The 17618-nt window shown below is 46.7% G+C and overlaps 1 protein-coding gene across 2 annotated transcripts in view; it reads right to left on the minus strand.

Moving 5' to 3' along the window:
* Positions 1-17618, minus strand: part of CNBD1 (cyclic nucleotide binding domain containing 1) — a 147908-nt gene that overhangs the window by 21806 nt on the left and 108484 nt on the right. For both annotated transcript variants that reach the window (XR_014159537.1, XM_081874465.1), the window contains exons 9-10: positions 14527-14636; positions 12232-12382 (exon numbers count right to left, since the gene is read on the minus strand). Coding sequence is in view for 1 of the 2 variants with exons in the window: in XM_081874465.1 (XP_081730591.1) it covers positions 12232-12382; positions 14527-14636 (261 nt within the window). In the remaining variant the exon portion in view is untranslated. The remainder of the gene's footprint in view (positions 1-12231; positions 12383-14526; positions 14637-17618) is intronic.

Consider the following 17618-nt stretch of genomic DNA (forward strand, 5'->3'; position numbering starts at 1 on the left):
CATGTCCTCTGCTACAACCGGCAATATTCATTACTTTCCATTTCTTTGTCTGAGGGGCGGGAAACAACCGCTGCCACCCTTTCAAAGCCCTAATGTTCTTTCTGTGCTTTTGAAATCGGTGGCATTTTTCAGATCCTGCCTAGCTGAGAGGAAATCTGAGCACATTTCTTTTTATGATGATTATTATTATTCTGCACAAGGACTGATGGCTCCTAACCTCTTGGTCTCTCTTTACTCTGCCTTCTCTTTTATGTTACATTAGAGCACATGGTGCCATTAGACTTCAATTGAAAGAAATGAAAAATCAAAAGGGGGCACTTGCTTCAGGTAAAAGCTACAAAGACACCCAAAGCTTTTCGCAAATCTTAAGCAAACTCCATTCACCCTTGACAATGTTTAAATAAACAATCTTTATGACATCCTTTTTATTTGACTTTGCTTCAATAAATACCACGAAACCGGGAACCTCCTGGGGCATTTCTGCTTCTGCAAAATACTGATAAGTCTCATCAGCATTTTTGTTTAAATGTACAGGATTTTGAAAGTAAAGGTTTAGTATTAAAACAAAATCCAAACAACAGAAGGGTGATTTACATTCCAACAAGCACTTTCTTTTCTTTTCTTTTCTAAATAATATATTTCGAACTAAGATTTCCACATATTCCTGTATGGTTTAGAAAGTAGCCTTCGGCCTGCCTCGTGGGAAAAGTCAGGGGTTTATTGACCCAATTTTACCGACACAGCAGCCTTGGGACTAGAGCAGTTTACAACAACCGTTTAAGAAAATAACCAAGGAAAACAGCTTCCAATTCAATCTGCAAATGGAATTGAGAGAGGAAGAATGCAATCATCGGTATTGGATTTTAGCCAGGGCACGAAAGGTTAACAACTCAAATGTTATAAGATGTTATTATTGCCAGGCCCAAGGCACAGCTGGTTAAGAGCTTTATGAAATAACTACCTGAAAGGACATCACTACCAGCTCTGCCTTTCCTAAGTAACTGTTTTGGTCCTATCTTAGGCTGCCCCACGAGCTCCATTTTCTATCACAGAGACTAATCTAATGATGTTGTGGCTGTGTATATTTATAGTCTATGTACAGCAGAGCAATTTCTTCTTTCATGTGGCTATGGATTGGGGAACTGATATAAACAGGGGTTCTCTAATTAGCAAGCTCAAAATCCCAAAGGGGCTTACACCACCACAGCTCAGTGGCAGAGCACACATTTCCCACACAGAGAGCCCAGGGTTCAATTTCCAAGCCTCTCCAGTCAAGTGGTTCTCAGGCAGAAGTTCTGGGAGAGGCCTTTGGGGTTTGAGTCCTTAGAGAGGGACAGCCAAAACAGTATGAAGCTGCTTTTTACCACATCCAAACCCTGGTCTATCTAACTCAGTATTGGCAACAACTATCCAGGGTTTAGGGACACAGGTGGCGCTGTGGGTTAAACCACTGAGCCTAGGACTTGCCAAACAGAAGGTCAGTGGTTCGAATCCCTGCGACATGGTGAGCTCCCGTTGCTCAGTCCCACCTCCTGCCAACCTAGCAGTTCAAAAGCACGTCAAAGTGCAAGTAGATAAATAGATACCGCTCTGGCAGGAAGGTAAACAGTGTTTCCGTGCGCTGCTCTGGTTTGCCAGAAGCGGCTTAGTCATGCTGGCCACATGACCTGGAAGCTGTACGCTGGCTACCTCGGCCAATAAAGTGAGATGAGCGCCGCAACCCCAGAGTCGGCCACGACTGGACCTAATGGTCAGGGGTCCCTTTACCTTTACTATTCAGGGTTTAAGGTAATTGTGTTTCCCAGTCCTAACTGGAAATCTCAGGGTTGAACCTAGTATCTTCTGCATGCAAAGGATGTGCTGTTCTACCAATGAGCTAGGTTTCCTCCTAGTACCATACTAGATGCACCAATGGTTTAGTAGTGCTACAAAATATAAATCCTTTTTCTTTTTTTACATTGAGATTAACCAAGAAAATATATATTTATATAAATGCTATGGTTCAAACACACACAATGTACCATACTTTTCTGTGTATAAGACTATGTTTTTCAATTCAAAAATAATGTTCAAAATTTGGGGTCGTCTTATACATGGGCAGTGCATTGTGGGGCTGCGGGATTGGTTGCTGCCGTGAGTTGGAGTTTGTTATTGGTGGCTGCTGCAAGGGCTCTTGCTGTCGCTATGGCAATTGGGCGGGTGGACTTGCTGTGTTTATCGGCGATGGGACAGAGGATCAGTTGCTTTCAGATGCATGTGAGCGGCATTATCAGTCTGGCGGGTAAGTGATTTTTGGCAGCACCCCCTAAAAAAAAGCTCAACAACTCTGCCCACCCCCTAAGAAGCTCAACAACTGTCGGCAATCCTCCCCCCATTTTCTAAATTCTGAGTCTCCCAAAATAGGGGTCATGTTATACGCAGAAAAGTACGATACATATTGTGATGCTACGTGAGTTTTAAATTGTTAGAAAGTATGCCTCTGCATAGAACTAATATCTCACTCTTACATCTGCTCCATGTGTTCTCCTAGGCATGTGGACTTATCAAGTTTCAACAAATGCCTGGGAGCATCCAGAGCTGCAACAATTCATTAGGACCATTTTCATGTAAGCTTCCTGTGAGTGTAGTCTAATTTATTACATAGCTTTCCCTAGGACACCTGTGGCAAGAAGTCCATCATAAAGTCTTTATGATTTTTACTGTTCCTGCAGGAGTCACAGTCATCCAGGACTAGATAAGCAGAAAGTCAGCGAAGACAAAGTTACATTGTTTTCACCATAAACCAGAATTAAATCTAAGCACATGTCATTGCATCTGCATATTTCCAGCATCTTTTAGATCTAGGGATGCTTCTCAAATTCTCCTCCTCTGAATTTCTGTCTAGATTTTGGAATTGTGAATTATTTAGCCTCATTTCCATAGACAAATTGATACATTAGGAACTCATCATCATCTTGAATTTTATACACAAAGTGCAGTGAGCCATAGTTTGCTACAGTTATCAGTTCTTTTACATCCCATCTGTTCTGCCAAGGGCAGGGCTCTTTCTGGATCTGGAGCCAATAAGCACACCAGTGGATGAAGAAAAAGCTATGCTTTATTTGCGTAAGGTTAACAGATAGCAGCAGGCATACAAAACACAAATTATAACATACCAGACAGGAGTCACACACAATCTCCCCTTCAGCTGCCTGGAGCTCCAGGTAGAGCAGCGAGAGAGACCCCGGCTGACAGTCTCACAGCATCTGGTACCTTGATCTGTGAAGAAGCTCTCTGAGCCCCTTCAGCCCACAGCTTTAATAGCCAACTTTGATTTGATTGATTGCTCCTGGTTAGCAGGCATCACCCATGATCAGCCCGGGACACCTGGTGCAACTAATGCAGAGCAGCTGAGAGTCTCCAACACTGCAACTGGGTATCCTCCCCACTAGCCAATCAGCATTTAGAACACAGGGGACCCAGGAAGCTCCTGACACAGGTGTGTGAAAAACAAATTATACTATCATGAATCAGCAAACCTTAAACCGGGGGTGTAAAAGGGAAAGAGACATGTCATCTAACTCCTCGAAATTACAGTGGTCTTCCACGTTTCCCCTACACCATCCAACCCCTTCTACATCACCAATGTTCATGAGACGACTGATAAAACGCTGCAAAGTAACAAATATGATGCAATTATTGGCCAATCATTCATAAACACTTCTGCGCAGTGGGGAACCTCTCTCCTCAAAAAAAAAGAAAAGCAAGGCTTTTTTGTCAGGATGCATCGAGATCCTGTTGCGTGTTGAGTCCCACAACGCCACCCTCACCAAATAACTCACACTTCACACATCATTTTTGTTTAAGGTTTTTGGCATGATTTTGGCCACAACTTTATTAAAATACAAATACGTGAGTGGTTGCTTAGGCATTGGTTATGACTATCTGTCCTTGCCCAGGGACAGAGCTGGCCTTCCGGATTCCAGCGGAAGCCAGCATGGGAAACAAGTATTGGGTGAGAAAATGAAGCCGGGAATCAGTCTCACACCTCTCACCCTCATGTTCCTGTGGGGCTTGCACGGCCCAAGTCCGACTCCGGGGACAAGGACAAAGAATGGCAAGCCCCTGGATTCCTTTAACGGAATTCCCTTTCCGCACCACCATTGGAGGGGTAGGCACTTACCCCTCAACCAACCAATTTTAACCAATGCCTAACCGCCAACCTTACAAGTTGTGACTTATTTGCTACGCAGTAGGCGAAACCCAAATGGCACCAGCCAATCAGCCAAATGGTAAATTCCTACCAGGCCCCCGCACCAAGGCGGACGACCCCATGACAGGCATAGCAAGGTCAAGCGAACCAGAAAACCCTACCCATTAAAGGGAGGGCGGGCGGGTGATCCGGTGCAGAGGCCAAGAGGACGCCCAGGAGAGGCGACCTGCATATATAGCCTCTGAATCCCTCCTCCCTTAATGGCCACATGCAAATTCACTGGCAACAATTAACCCTTAAAGGGTCTGGCCTTTTCCAACTGCCTGGTCACCGCAGGGTGGCTTGTATGTCCCAACCGCAACACGTGCTCTCTTTTCATGGAGAACACGCTTTGCGTGTTGAGTCCCACAACGCCACCCTCACCAAATAACTCACACTTCACACATCATTTTTGTTTAAGGTTTTTGGCATGATTTTGGCCACAACTTTATTAAAATACAAATACGTGAGTGGTTGCTTAGGCATTGGTTATGACTATCTGTCCTTGCCCAGGGACAGAGCTGGCCTTCCGGATTCCAGCGGAAGCCAGCATGGGAAACAAGTATTGGGTGAGAAAATGAAGCCGGGAATCAGTCTCACACCTCTCACCCTCATGTTCCTGTGGGGCTTGCACGGCCCAAGTCCGACTCCGGGGACAAGGACAAAGAATGGCAAGCCCCTGGATTCCTTTAACGGAATTCCCTTTCCGCACCACCATTGGAGGGGTAGGCACTTACCCCTCAACCAACCAATTTTAACCAATGCCTAACCGCCAATGGAGCCCTAAGCTCACCGCCAAACCACTCACGAACCCAGCCAAGACCTCAGCTTGGCAATCACAGCCCCCAGCCATGCCTTATTCCCTAAGGCCGAAAGGTGCACCCCGTCATCCCTGAAAAGAGATTCATCCCTAGCAAGAAGCTCGGGATGAGAGATCACATCACCTCCCAGTTCAAAAACCTTTTTTGAGACAGCGGCATTGATACGCTTCCTGGCCCTTTCAATTGCCGTTGGGCAACGACTGCCTCTCCAACCACGTCTTTGCAAAAACTTCGACCAGAAAATTTTTGCTGCCGGCACCATTGCTCGCAGCACCTCCAAATCGCCCAGGATTGCAGTACGTAACGAAACACAGCCCATGGAAACCAAGTCGTTCTCCCCCAGCTGCACCACAATGGCCGTGGGCGGCCCTTCAAAGCCCAACTGCCTCCGCATCAATGGCAGAAACTCTGTCCAAGACATTCCCCTTCTGGACAGCCATGAAACGTGTACGTGATGAGGAAGGCCGAGACCTGATCCCAATCCGCGCTGCCTGGCCTCGATGCCGGCCCAATGCACGATGCTGTGCCCCACCATCCAGATACGGACTGCTGCTACACCTGGGATGAACAAATAAATAAGAATCATATGTTAACGAACATAACCTCTAAAAGCGTCAGATTTCCAGCGACCCAAATTCTTAATTCTGCTGGCAGACAGACCCCAGTGCACTGCCGTCGTGGCCGCCCCGATCCTAAAAGAATGGGGAGCAAAACCAGTGGCAGAATCACCACAGGCCACGATGGCCTTCCGCATCACCATTGCAAACTGGCGCCTAGACAGGGGCAACCCATTCTCATGCCTCAACAGCGGACCATCCCCAGGAGCCCGGATGGCCAGGTATTTCCTAACATCCTTGACCGGACAAGGTCCCGCCCCCCCTGTGGCAGGGAGACGAAGAAGGGCTCCCTTTCCCCTCTGGTCCGTTTTAGAGTTTCTAATCATGAGCCTTAGCTCATTCGGGAACAACAGTGCGTCCCGAAGTAATAGTCCCCTAGAATGGCCGTGTTTGTGATCCTCCCATACGAGTTCACCAACCCTCAAAGCTCCGAAGAATGCAATAGAGAAGGCTGCGGAAAAAAGGCGAGCCTCATACCTGGACCAGCAAACCTTTCGCAGTTCTTTTCGCATTTTACACAGCAAATCAAATGATATAGGGTGCCGTGCAGCTGGCAGAGAAGGACAGAGCCGACCCCACCCCTCCAGGGCCTTACGCACCACGAACTTCTCACAAGGATCCTTGTCAAAATAAGCTTTACAGAAAAAGGCAATGGCAGCTGCCTGGATCCTTATTGTCTTAGGTGCGCGACCCAACTGAAATAGGTGCGCCAAATATTTTAGCACCTGAGAAGTGGAGGGTGAAGCCAACCTTTTCTTCCTGGCTGACTTGTGCATAAAAGACCAAAAATCAGTCCAAGCTTTAGTGTATGACCTGAGAGTAGAAGAGGAAATAGAGGCCGCTACTCCCTGAAAAACTAATTCCTGCCAAGGCTCCAGAGATGATCCGGGAAATATTCCGGACGTTCCCGAGCCTCTGGAACCAGATGTCTGAACCGCTCCATCTGAAAACGGGACAGAGCATCAGCAATTTCGTTAGACACCCCAGGAACAAAACGAGCAGAGAACACTATGTTATAGCGCAAACAGTGTAAAACAAAAGCCCGTAACAAGGCTGACACCCTCGGAGAACGGGACGACAGCTTAGCCAGCACATCCACCACCGCCTGGTTATCGGTCCAAAAGCAAACACGTCGGTCCCTGAACTCCTCGACCCACAAGTGCACTGCCACTGCAATGGGAAAGAACTCGAGAAAAGTCAGGTCCCGCGTAATGGCTTCCCCTTGCCAATCCGGAGGCCAACGCATGGCACACCATCTGCCCATCCAATATAGACCAAAACCCAGGGAACCTGCCGCATCTGAATGCACCTGAAAATCGTTATGCAAGTTCAACGTGTCCTGCCATAACGACACCCCATTGAAATCCTCCAAAAATTCAAGCCAAATGTTGAGATCAGCCCTCACCTCACTAGAGAGGCGAACACGATGATGTGGGGCCTTCAAACCCACAGTGAGGCGAGCCAAACGAGAACAAAAGGGGCGACCCGGGGCCACCACCCTACAAGCAAAATTTAGGTGTCCTAATAGCGACTGTAGTTGTAGCAGGGACACCTTCTTTAACGGGAGTAACTCTCCTATGACTTTCCGCAACGCAATCAGCTTATCCTTTGGCAAGCTGGAAGTTTGGGACACCGTATCCAACAGGATGCCTAGGTAAGTGAGGCGGGTCGAAGGACCCTCAGTCTTTTCAGCCGCTAATGGCACCCCCAATTCCACCGTAAGGTCCGCGAATGCGCGCAACAACACCGAGCAATTGTCGGTAGAACAATCCGAAGCCAGTAAAAAATCATCCAAATAATGAGTAACACCGTCCAGCCCGGTTTTCTCTTTGAGGGCCCACTCCAAAAAGGTGCTGAAAGATTCAAACGCAGCACACGCTACTGAACAGCCCATAGGCATGGCTTTGTCAAAATAATATTTGCCTTCAAACTGGAAACCTAGTAGCCAAAAATCCTCCGGATGAATAGGCAGTAAACGAAATGCCGACTCAATATCGCATTTTGCCAGCAAAGCAGCCCGGCCAAACTTCCGAATCATCTTGATCGCGTGATCAAGGGAAGCATACTTTACTGAGCAAAGCTCCGGAGGAATCACATCGTTAACTGATGTACCCCTAGGATGTGATAAATTATGAATCAAACGAAACTCGCCAGGGGCTTTCTTAGGCACGATACCCAATGGGGATACGTGTAAATTAGGAAATGGAGGGGCAGAATAAGGACCCGCCATCCGATGCAAAGCCACTTCCTTTGTAATTTTCCTTTGGGCAATTTCAGGCAATTCACGAACTGATTTCTGATTAGACGGATTCCGAGCCACCGGCGGCATGGCTACCGGGATCCGAAAACCAACAGAAAAACCTTCACTCAGATAGCGCGCCGCTACCCTATCGGGGTAATGCTGAAGCCACCTCAATAGTGCCGGCAAACAAACAGGAGTAAAGGCCAAGGAAGTCAGTACACTATTTTGCTGTACCTGAGGTTGAAGGGGCAGGGGGGGCGGACTTGGGGGGTTGCTGAGAACCCCCTCTTCCCCCACGAAAGGGCCGCCGACCACTAAAACAAGAGGAAGCAGGGTGCGCTCCGTTGCATTTTTCGCAATTGTGCGCAAATCTACAATATTGACGCTGACAAGAGGCCCTATTAAAATCCCAGCATGGCAGGCGACGGCCTGGTTTAAAAGCAAAATTTCTCAACTTCTGCTGCTCAGGTACCTTTTTGTCGATAAGTGGGGCCACATAAGTAGTCCATACGTCAAGATCCTTACGATCCCAGCGGGCAGAATGAATCTTAGCAGCACGGCGCCTGAAATTCTCATCGTACTTGATCGCCGCTTTCTCACCAGCTTTGGTGAAGGCGGAGCGCACAATGGATAAATAGACTAACAAATGAAGGGACCTCCGCGGATAAGCTGCCATAACTACGCCAGCGAAGACCTGGAAACCATCGAGCCAACGCTCGAAAGTCCTATCCACCGCAGCGGCCCCTGAACGTCTTTTGGTAGAAGAGCTACCCTTCTCCTGATCCTCAGAAGGTGGGACTAATTTGAAGATATCAATGTAGCGTCCATTTAAAATTCTGGACCGCAATTTTGATGACAAATGAGAGCCTGGTATGATATCCCTGGCCGAGTTGGTTGAGACTTTTACGTCAGGAACCAACACGCCATCCCTACATTCCTGGACAGCCCCATACTTCGCCCGATGAGTGTTCGATCTGCGTTCCCAAGCCCATCGTGGGAGCCCAGAGACCGATTCGCCAAAGCCCCAATAAAGTTCCATGTGGCTACCCTCATCATCTGAGCTAGAGGACGACGTACCCGAAAGAGAGGAAGAAGAGTCGTCCTTCTTCCGCTTCGCACGTTTTCTAGATGACCTCCTGCGACGACGCTTCCCCCCCAACGACTTCCTGGCGGGGACCGGGAGACTGTCTTCGATAGAGGACTCCGAATCAGGGTTCCCCTGGGATGGAACTGAAACAGACTGCATAGAGACAACGCGTGAGATGCCAGAACCCGAGGCTACGCCAGCTGGAGGCCGAGTGGGCGTGCGCCGGCAAGTAGAAACCGCCGGTGGGGCGCTTCTTTCGGAGGCCCGCCTAGAGAGGCGGCTCGACCTCCGAGGCTGGCTCTGTATAACAGGTAAGTCTGGTGACTGGGATAGCTGGGGGCCCCCAATTAAGCTCCCCGTTGGAGATCCCTCGCTCCCGACTTCGCTAGATGACGGGGAAGCTGGTGAAGACACCAATGCTGAAAACTGCGGCCTTCCGGAGGTGGATGGTTGGGAAGAACAACGTTGCAAGACGCCGTCCATCTCTGCTGCGAAGCGTGAAAGGGCCGCCGGATCTCCAGCCATGCTTGCCACTAGAGATTGCACTCTCCCCACTGTTTGGCTGGAGGAGGGTGAGCGAAGCGCCTGAGATGGGCCTCTAATGGGCCGTTTTGAAGCCATGGCTGAACTGGAGCGAGGAGCAGCTTTCTTTGGTGCCATACCTGCTAGCAGGAAAGAAATCAAAACCAGTTAAATTTCCAAGAAGCAGCAACGCGGCTAAAAAGCAAACAAAATCACACCAGATCACCACTGCTGTGCCTTACCACGCACGGCTGTCCAGCCACTCCTAGCAAGGAACCACAATACAGCAATTAAACCTATGCAGAAAATGTATGAGCAATGGAAAATCTCTTGGCTAGAAGCAACGATTCAAAACGTAAATAGGTAACAATCAGGCTGTCTGTCTATCTATCTATCTAATCTATCTATCTAACTATCTATCTATTTAACTAGATCTGGGCTTAACCTGTGAGAAATACTTGTCCACAAGGCCACAGCAGCGCCTGAGCCAACCTAAGAGGCCGCACCGCCGGCCCAGAAACAACCAACGGACCAACCAGGCAACTAATAGTCCGCTATCTATGACCAGCCTCAGACAACTAGTAAAATGAAGAGACAATTACTCAACATAACCAGCAGGGGGGGTAGCCCCAAACGAAAACAATGGAAGGCGCGGTACCACCCTGGGCCACTGGGGGAGCTCACAGTGAAAGTCACTTGCGATTATGCAGCAAATTTACTAAATAAAAGAAGGCCCAAACCGCACTGGGGAAAATCCCCGAGTCACTGTGGGCCCGTGCGTGCCGGCGCGAAGCCTGGCAAGCCGCTCCAGACTCAAACGGGGCCTACAGAAGCCCCAGGACGGCAGGCGCCAACGCACGCGGCCGCGCGATTGCGCGGACCAGCCCCCCGGACCCTGCAGGCCCCAGCGTGCAGGCGCGAAACCAGACAGGCCTCACCACGCTCCAACGGGGCCTAGAAGCCCCAAAACCACGGGCGCCCACCAGCCGCAACCGCGCGACCACGCGGACCAGGCCCGAGGTCCCCGCAGGCCCGCACGCGCCGGCGCGCAGCCGGCAGGCCGCCCACCCCACGATGGGGCCCGCAGAAGGCCAAAACGGCAGGCGACCCCTCGCCGCCGCCGCGCAACCGCGCGGACTAGGCCCCAGGCGCCGGGGGATGAGAAGCGGCAACGGCCCACGGAGAGGTAACAGGGCCCGGCCCACGGATAGGGGATCGAAAAATAGGTAAGCGTTCGCCGCAGCGGCGGTGGGGGGGGGGCCGGTTGGTGCTCAGCGGTTACGGAACCGCAATCAACCAAATTGAGAGGGGGGTAGGCCGCGGCCTGGAAAAGCGGCTGCAAACCCCCCCGCCCCAAAACGCCCTCGGCGCCCCTCGGATCGACCCAAAGAGGGGCCTGAAGGCCGGGGGAAAGCCTCCCCCGGGCCGGGGGTGGGGGTGGAATCCCCGCTTCCCACCTAGCCTCTTCCGCTTAAATAAACAATAAACAGGGAAGAAAGATAGGGTAAATAAGAAGAGACGGAGGAGGGGAAGCGAAAGAGTGAAAGGAATTAAGGAGGAAGAAAGGGGAGAAGAAGGGCTTAGGAATTAGGACAAAATATATAAAAGCAGCAAATAGATATCAGGTTTAGCAATACAACCGGTTCCAGCAGACTGCTCCTTGATCCGGTGCAGAGGCCAAGAGGACGCCCAGGAGAGGCGACCTGCATATATAGCCTCTGAATCCCTCCTCCCTTAATGGCCACATGCAAATTCACTGGCAACAATTAACCCTTAAAGGGTCTGGCCTTTTCCAACTGCCTGGTCACCGCAGGGTGGCTTGTATGTCCCAACCGCAACACGTGCTCTCTTTTCATGGAGAACACGCTTTGTAGGGTGTTTAACAACACTGGTAAAACACCACACACAAATAATTTTGATGAGACAGTAATTAATAACTTAATTATTATTCCTTTTTTGGGCAGGGTTCTTTCAATGGACATATGTAGGGCAGGGGAAAGAATGTAAAGTAACTGAAGACTTTATCAAAGAGAGCATGATCCAGTTCTGAAATTAATTTCAGAAATAATCCTCATTAAACCAAAATTTAAAAGGAGTGCATGGGTGCAGGACACAAAAAACAATAAAGGAGTGGAACATGGAAAATGTTCTTATTCCTAACTAGATAAAACATAAAGCACAAAGAAGACTGTAGAGAAAATGTTATGTACTGAAGTTCTCACCCTGGGCCAGCAGGGGGATACTGTAGATAATTTTTACTCAGGTCCACATATGCAAATAAAGGATCAAAAGTGACATTCAGTGATTGGATAGTTACAGAAAGTTGTTACAGTTACATTGTACTAGAGCTCTATATAAGCAGGCTGGCTGAACCCTTCAGTTCAGTTCTGTTCTGGCCTGTGAATAAGCAAGAGCTGTTTGAAGAATCGCTGTGTCATCTGATATGTTCACCCACAACCTAACAGAAAAGGCACATTGATTATGCTTAGGGCGCTTCCAGACTGTTGCTGTTTTCTAGTGGGATATACTGGAAAGTGGGATACAACTTACATGATGCAACTTCATCTATCGGCTCCCGCAAACAAACAGAATGCATGCTCAAAAAATAGCTTACATCATCTAATCTCCCTGCAAGCTCTGTGCAAGCAAAACGAGATGAGAACTTAAAGGAACTATACTAAAAGAAAGGAAAGCAATGCATTTGGATTTACCATGTATGTCTGCAGCATCAATAATTCCTAGTTCAACAGGCGTTCCTGCTTTCAGAGTATATGTAGATGGGGTCTGATAGAGAACGCTTACTTCTCCAAAGGAATCTTTTGGATGCAGTTGGCCAATGAGGACTTGTTTCATCTGCTTCATCTGTTTTGAAACATGAACCCATACTGTTTGTTTCTTCAGCACATATTTAGGACTAGAAGATGCACAGCGTACAATTTATATGATAAATTGCAAAAACTGTATGGGCTGATGGCCCTTGGTATGGTGCAAAATTCTGGCTGAGAAGCTAATGGAAGTGTGAGGTTGTCTGAAGCTTTTAGGAACGCATGGGGGTCTTTTATAACATTTGCAATGTGCTTTAGGCTGTGCACGCACATCTTATCCTAGAATCAATGGAGCCTTAGTACTCCCCACACCATTTAGATCTATTGCACTTAGTTCCTCCTTGAACAGCCCTTCTTGAGAAATTGGCTTCATTCTGAAAATAAATGCTCATTGTAGATTAATTCTGCATCACCCCATAGTATCTCCTTTTGAAAACAGATGTGGGTAGTCCCAGCAATATGGTGTTTGTATCCACATCTACCCAAGGACATTGTGGGTAGGGTTCTACCAAGACTTCAATCACCACTTCCTACTTTCTTCTTCCATCGGCTGGGGCATGTACAGGGAAGAAAAGGTATGGATAACTTAATCAAGGGGAGGTTTTCCAAAGCTTGTCACATGACCGCATTCACGCTTGTGAACAGCAGGATTTAGAATCAATGTAGACTGAAATAAGCGTGTTGAGGATGAGCATGAACAATTCTGGATCGAGAAAAATTACATTTTAGCAATGTAAACATAGCCATGGTTATCACCAGATCCCCCCAAATCTTTTGGGAAAGACCTGATGCCCTGACTCATTTGATCTTCAATTTCATTATCATTTGAAACATTTAACTATATTCCTGTGAGAATATTCTCCCCCCAGGTGACTCATTGTCTGTACAAATGATAGTCACCAAGTTTGGGGGTGGTTGCATTTTGTTTTATTGGCACCACAAATATAACATTTTTTATACCTAGACAGAAAGCTACAGATACAGAATGCAAAATATGCACAAAAATGCACAAAAAAGTGCTGTCACAATTAAGTATTTATAAGTGCCAGGAACTCCAGCATAAGAATTAAGCACATGCTTAGCTCTCTCCCCTGAAATCACAGAGCTTCAATGGGTCATACCCAACACGGTTGGGTTTTGGTATAATTTGGTTAAAGAATAAGGAAAATTCCAGGTTCGGGGCAAGTACACTTTGGTGACAGGGGCCCAGCAGAGATTTAAAAACACAAAATATGCTCTTAAGAAATGTTGAATGTTTAGAAGCTAGGCTATGTTTTATTTGCGACATGATAACTGACATTCCCTGAGCAATGTGCCTTAAAAGTCATATTTTAAAAAATAATAATAAATCAAGCAAACCAAATAAAAACAATCACAAGGGGAGGGGAGAGAAAAGATAGAACATGGGTAGGCAAACTAAGGCCCGGGGGCTGGATCCGGCCCAATCACCTTCTAAATCTGGCCCGCAGATGGTCTGCGAATCAGTGTGTTTTTACATGAGTAGAATGTGTCATTTTATTTACAGTGCATCTCTAGGTTATTTGTGGGGCCTGCCTGGTGTTTTTACATAAGTAGAATGTGTGCTTTTATTTAAAATGCATCTCTAGGTTATTTGTGGGGCATAGGAATTTGTTCATTTCCCCCCCCCCATCAAAAAAAAATATAGTCCGGCCCTCCACAAGGTCTGAGGGTCAGTGGACCGGCCCCCTGCTGAAAAAGTTTGCTGACCCCTGAGATAGAACCACCAGCGACAAACTGTATGAGGCCAGAGGAAAAAACAGTAAGATTATTATTTTTTGTACTTCTACAAAAATAATAAAAAAATAAGAATTTAAAATGCCTGGAAAAATGGAAACATCCTCATATGCATAGAGTGAGTGTACTGCATCAAGCCTTAGCAGAGAAAAGAGAAGAGTGGAGCTGTTGTAGTTTGTCTGGGTGCCTATGTAAGTTAGCCTACTGCCCTCAAGTGCCACTGACGATGCTGAACCAATGTTGAGGTTAAGATTCAGCTGCCAGTCCAGTCAGCTTCTGTATGTGAAATTGAGGGTGGGAGGGTGAAACTTTGTCCTTTGTGTCAGACAGCAAGATGACTTTGGCTCGCTGAGTAAGTAATCCAACAAAAAACAAAACAAAAGGATTTCCAGAACTGATACTATGGATGAAAATGTAATTCCTCACCATTTTCCCCAAAGGTCGCTTCACAAGGGCCGGGATGATTCGGTAAGCATTGCAACTTCCAGACTTAATGAATCCAACATATTCACTTAATTCTCCTGCTTTCATAAGCACTGCAAAAAAAATAGCAACGGTAAATATATATCTATAAGGTTTTCTCCACCAACAATAATTTTTGCTAAATTATATTTTGAATTATGCCAAATGATGCTGTTTTTGAAGCAAACTGTATATGATATTGTCAGGGAACTGACATCGGAGCGAGAGGTGGAGGCAAGGCTCCAAAGCGATGCAGGAGAGGCGACCAGCAGGGGGGAAGGAATTCAGTATAACACCGGTAGAGAAGGGAGGGAGATGGAGGATTCGGAGAGAGGTCTCCAAGACCCTTCACCCGAGACTAGTGGGGAGAGCACGGACACGCCTCTGCCTTCCCCTTACTTGCGCAGACGAATTCCACGCAGGGAAAGTAGGAGGAGACTTGGCGTCAAACAGCTCTTATGCTGGAAGAGGTTCAAGAAACGCCCACTGACGGATTCTGCAAGTGACTGACCGGCCACTGAGTGTGGGCTGTCAGCCAAAGCATGGTTGGCCAGGCAATCTAACCAAAACTGAAGGCAACTTACGGACAAGTAACCCCTTACAACCATTACAGATATTTTGCCCTAAGGAGTGAATGTTGACTCCATATACCTTGAATGTATCTGTTCCCAAGGTGAATCAAGGGTGAGCGATGCAGAAAAGTTCTGCAGTGTTAATTAGCACCACCCACCCCCACTATTATTTCTCTGCTATGGATTAAATCCGTTTGCATGTTATTCTGTTTTTCTTGAAATTAAACACTTTCTGTGAAGGAGGGCACACTCAAGATTACTTAACACATTTGAAGTTTTCCCTTTAATGTATTTACATAGCGATAAAAGAAAGAGAAAGAAAATGTTTTCTACACATTCTGCATTCAAGTCCAGTTTCAAATCTTCATGAGTGAATAGAGCCCAGGATGGAAGTCATTCCAGATTAGCAGGGCAAGTCTATATATGTTTTCACCTGGATGTAAGTCCTCCTGTGTTCATTGGGGATTACTCCCAAGTAAATGCATAGGGTTGCAGATGAATGGGTCCTAAATATATTTGGTGCATTTATTTATTAAAACATGTTTTATGCTGCCTTTCAGGGTGGAGCCTTAAATTAGGCAGGGATGACCAACAATACGTAAAACACAAAATAAGTGTCTTATGTATGCTCCCTAGACTTCTTTATTTAATCAAGTTTTATTATGTTCCACCCTGAATACTACTGTTTCAAATTTCCCTGTTCTATCCAGTAATGATAATAATATAATAATAATTTATTATTTATACCCTACCCATCTCGCTGGATTTCCCCAGTCACTCCAGGCGGCTCCCAGCAGAATATTAAAAACAAGATAAAACAGCAAACATTAAAAACTTCCCTAAACAGGGCTGCCTTCAGATGTCTTCTAAAAGTCAGATAGTTGTTTATTCCTTGACATCTAATGGGAGGGAGTTCCACAGGGCTCCTGCTTGGCAGGGGGTTGGACTCGAAGGCCCTTGTGGTCTCTTCCAACTCTATGATTCTAGGGCGGGCGCCACTACCAAGAAGGCCCTCTGCCTGGTTCCCTGTAACCTCATTTCTCTCAGTGAGGCAACCGCCAGAAGGCCCTTGGAGCTGGACCTCAGTGTCCGAGCTAAACGAGTAGCATGCACTCACATACCTATATACACACAGGCTTCTGAATCATTCCACTTTGAATGAAATGATGTGCTAGATGTCAATAGAGTAATTCCAGGTTCAAACAGTGGCTGTAAGTTCCTACTCTACTGTTATAATCCATTCCACTCTATTTACACTTGCACAACAGAAATTGCCCCTTCCTTCCCCCAAGTCCTCCAGGGCAGATTGGGCATATAAGGGAGAAGTTCTGTTGCACAACTGTACATTCTTGCATTAACAGAATGATTGCATTCTTAATTTTTAAAAAGTGAACATTTCATACTTATTTTTGCTCTGTACCTACCCTGAATATCAGGGGGGAAAGGGCAAGGGAAGGAAAGAAAAGAAGGGAAAGCCAGGCTTTTGCAATTAGAAATTGAGCATATTTGGCCTCCAGGAAAAGAACTATTGACATTGGCTCTTGCGAAAGAACCCTGACAATTTGCTACAATGAAAGCAGTGACACAAACACGACATTGTCACTAGTTCAGTACAAATGGAAACCAAGGGCAGGAGACCACATAAGGTAGGGAAACCGAACAGCTGGGAAGAAGGCAGACTCCATGGAATTGGAGTAGTGCAAAGTCACTGCAGACTTTTATTTGATGTGGGCATACAAGAGCAAAGCTCTATTGAAGTCAACGAAGCTATGAATCTGGCTGCTCGACACCAGCTGGAATGCTCAGCTTGAGTTGGCACCTAACATTTTTCCATGGCTGGAAAAAAATAGCAATAATAAACGCAGATGCTTTCAAAGTGTAATGCTGCCATTATATGCTCCTTTGTGACAGCCTATTGATGCAAAGTGGCTGTGAACTGAGCACCACTCATCATTTAACCCAGATTTATGGATAATTTATAACAAAAATACTGGCTGTGCCATGAAGTCCAAGGTGACTCTAAGATTCAAACGGGCTTCTTAAAAAGAAAGAATGCCATTAAAAAAAAAGTAATAACAATTTTTATGTAATGCACCCCAACTCTCTGTAAAATAACACCATAAAACACAATTCAGTAATATAAGATGCCCAGCGTGAAAAAGAATGTGTGTCATTTACACTTTCTTTATCTCTGCTTCAGGATAATGCACAAAGTGGTCCTTACCCTCCCAAGTACTGCATGATCTGAAACAAAAATTCTGTTCCTTCTGTCAAGCCATAAATGATGTTTAACATATCCAGGAATAAAGCCAACTTCAGAATAACACTGATGTCATCCTGAATTTGAAACTAGAACTGTGCAATGTTTTGGGATACATTCAAAACTGGGGTGCTTTAGAGAGATTCTGGGCTTGAGCAAGAGGAAGTGGGATCTGTACAAGGCACCCTGATTTGAAGTGGGGATCCCTCCTTCCCTTGTGGCAC

The sequence above is a fragment of the Podarcis erhardii genome (assembly GCF_964252035.2).
Source record: "Podarcis erhardii genome assembly, chromosome: 8".
NCBI classification, from domain to species: Eukaryota; Metazoa; Chordata; class Lepidosauria; order Squamata; family Lacertidae; genus Podarcis; species Podarcis erhardii.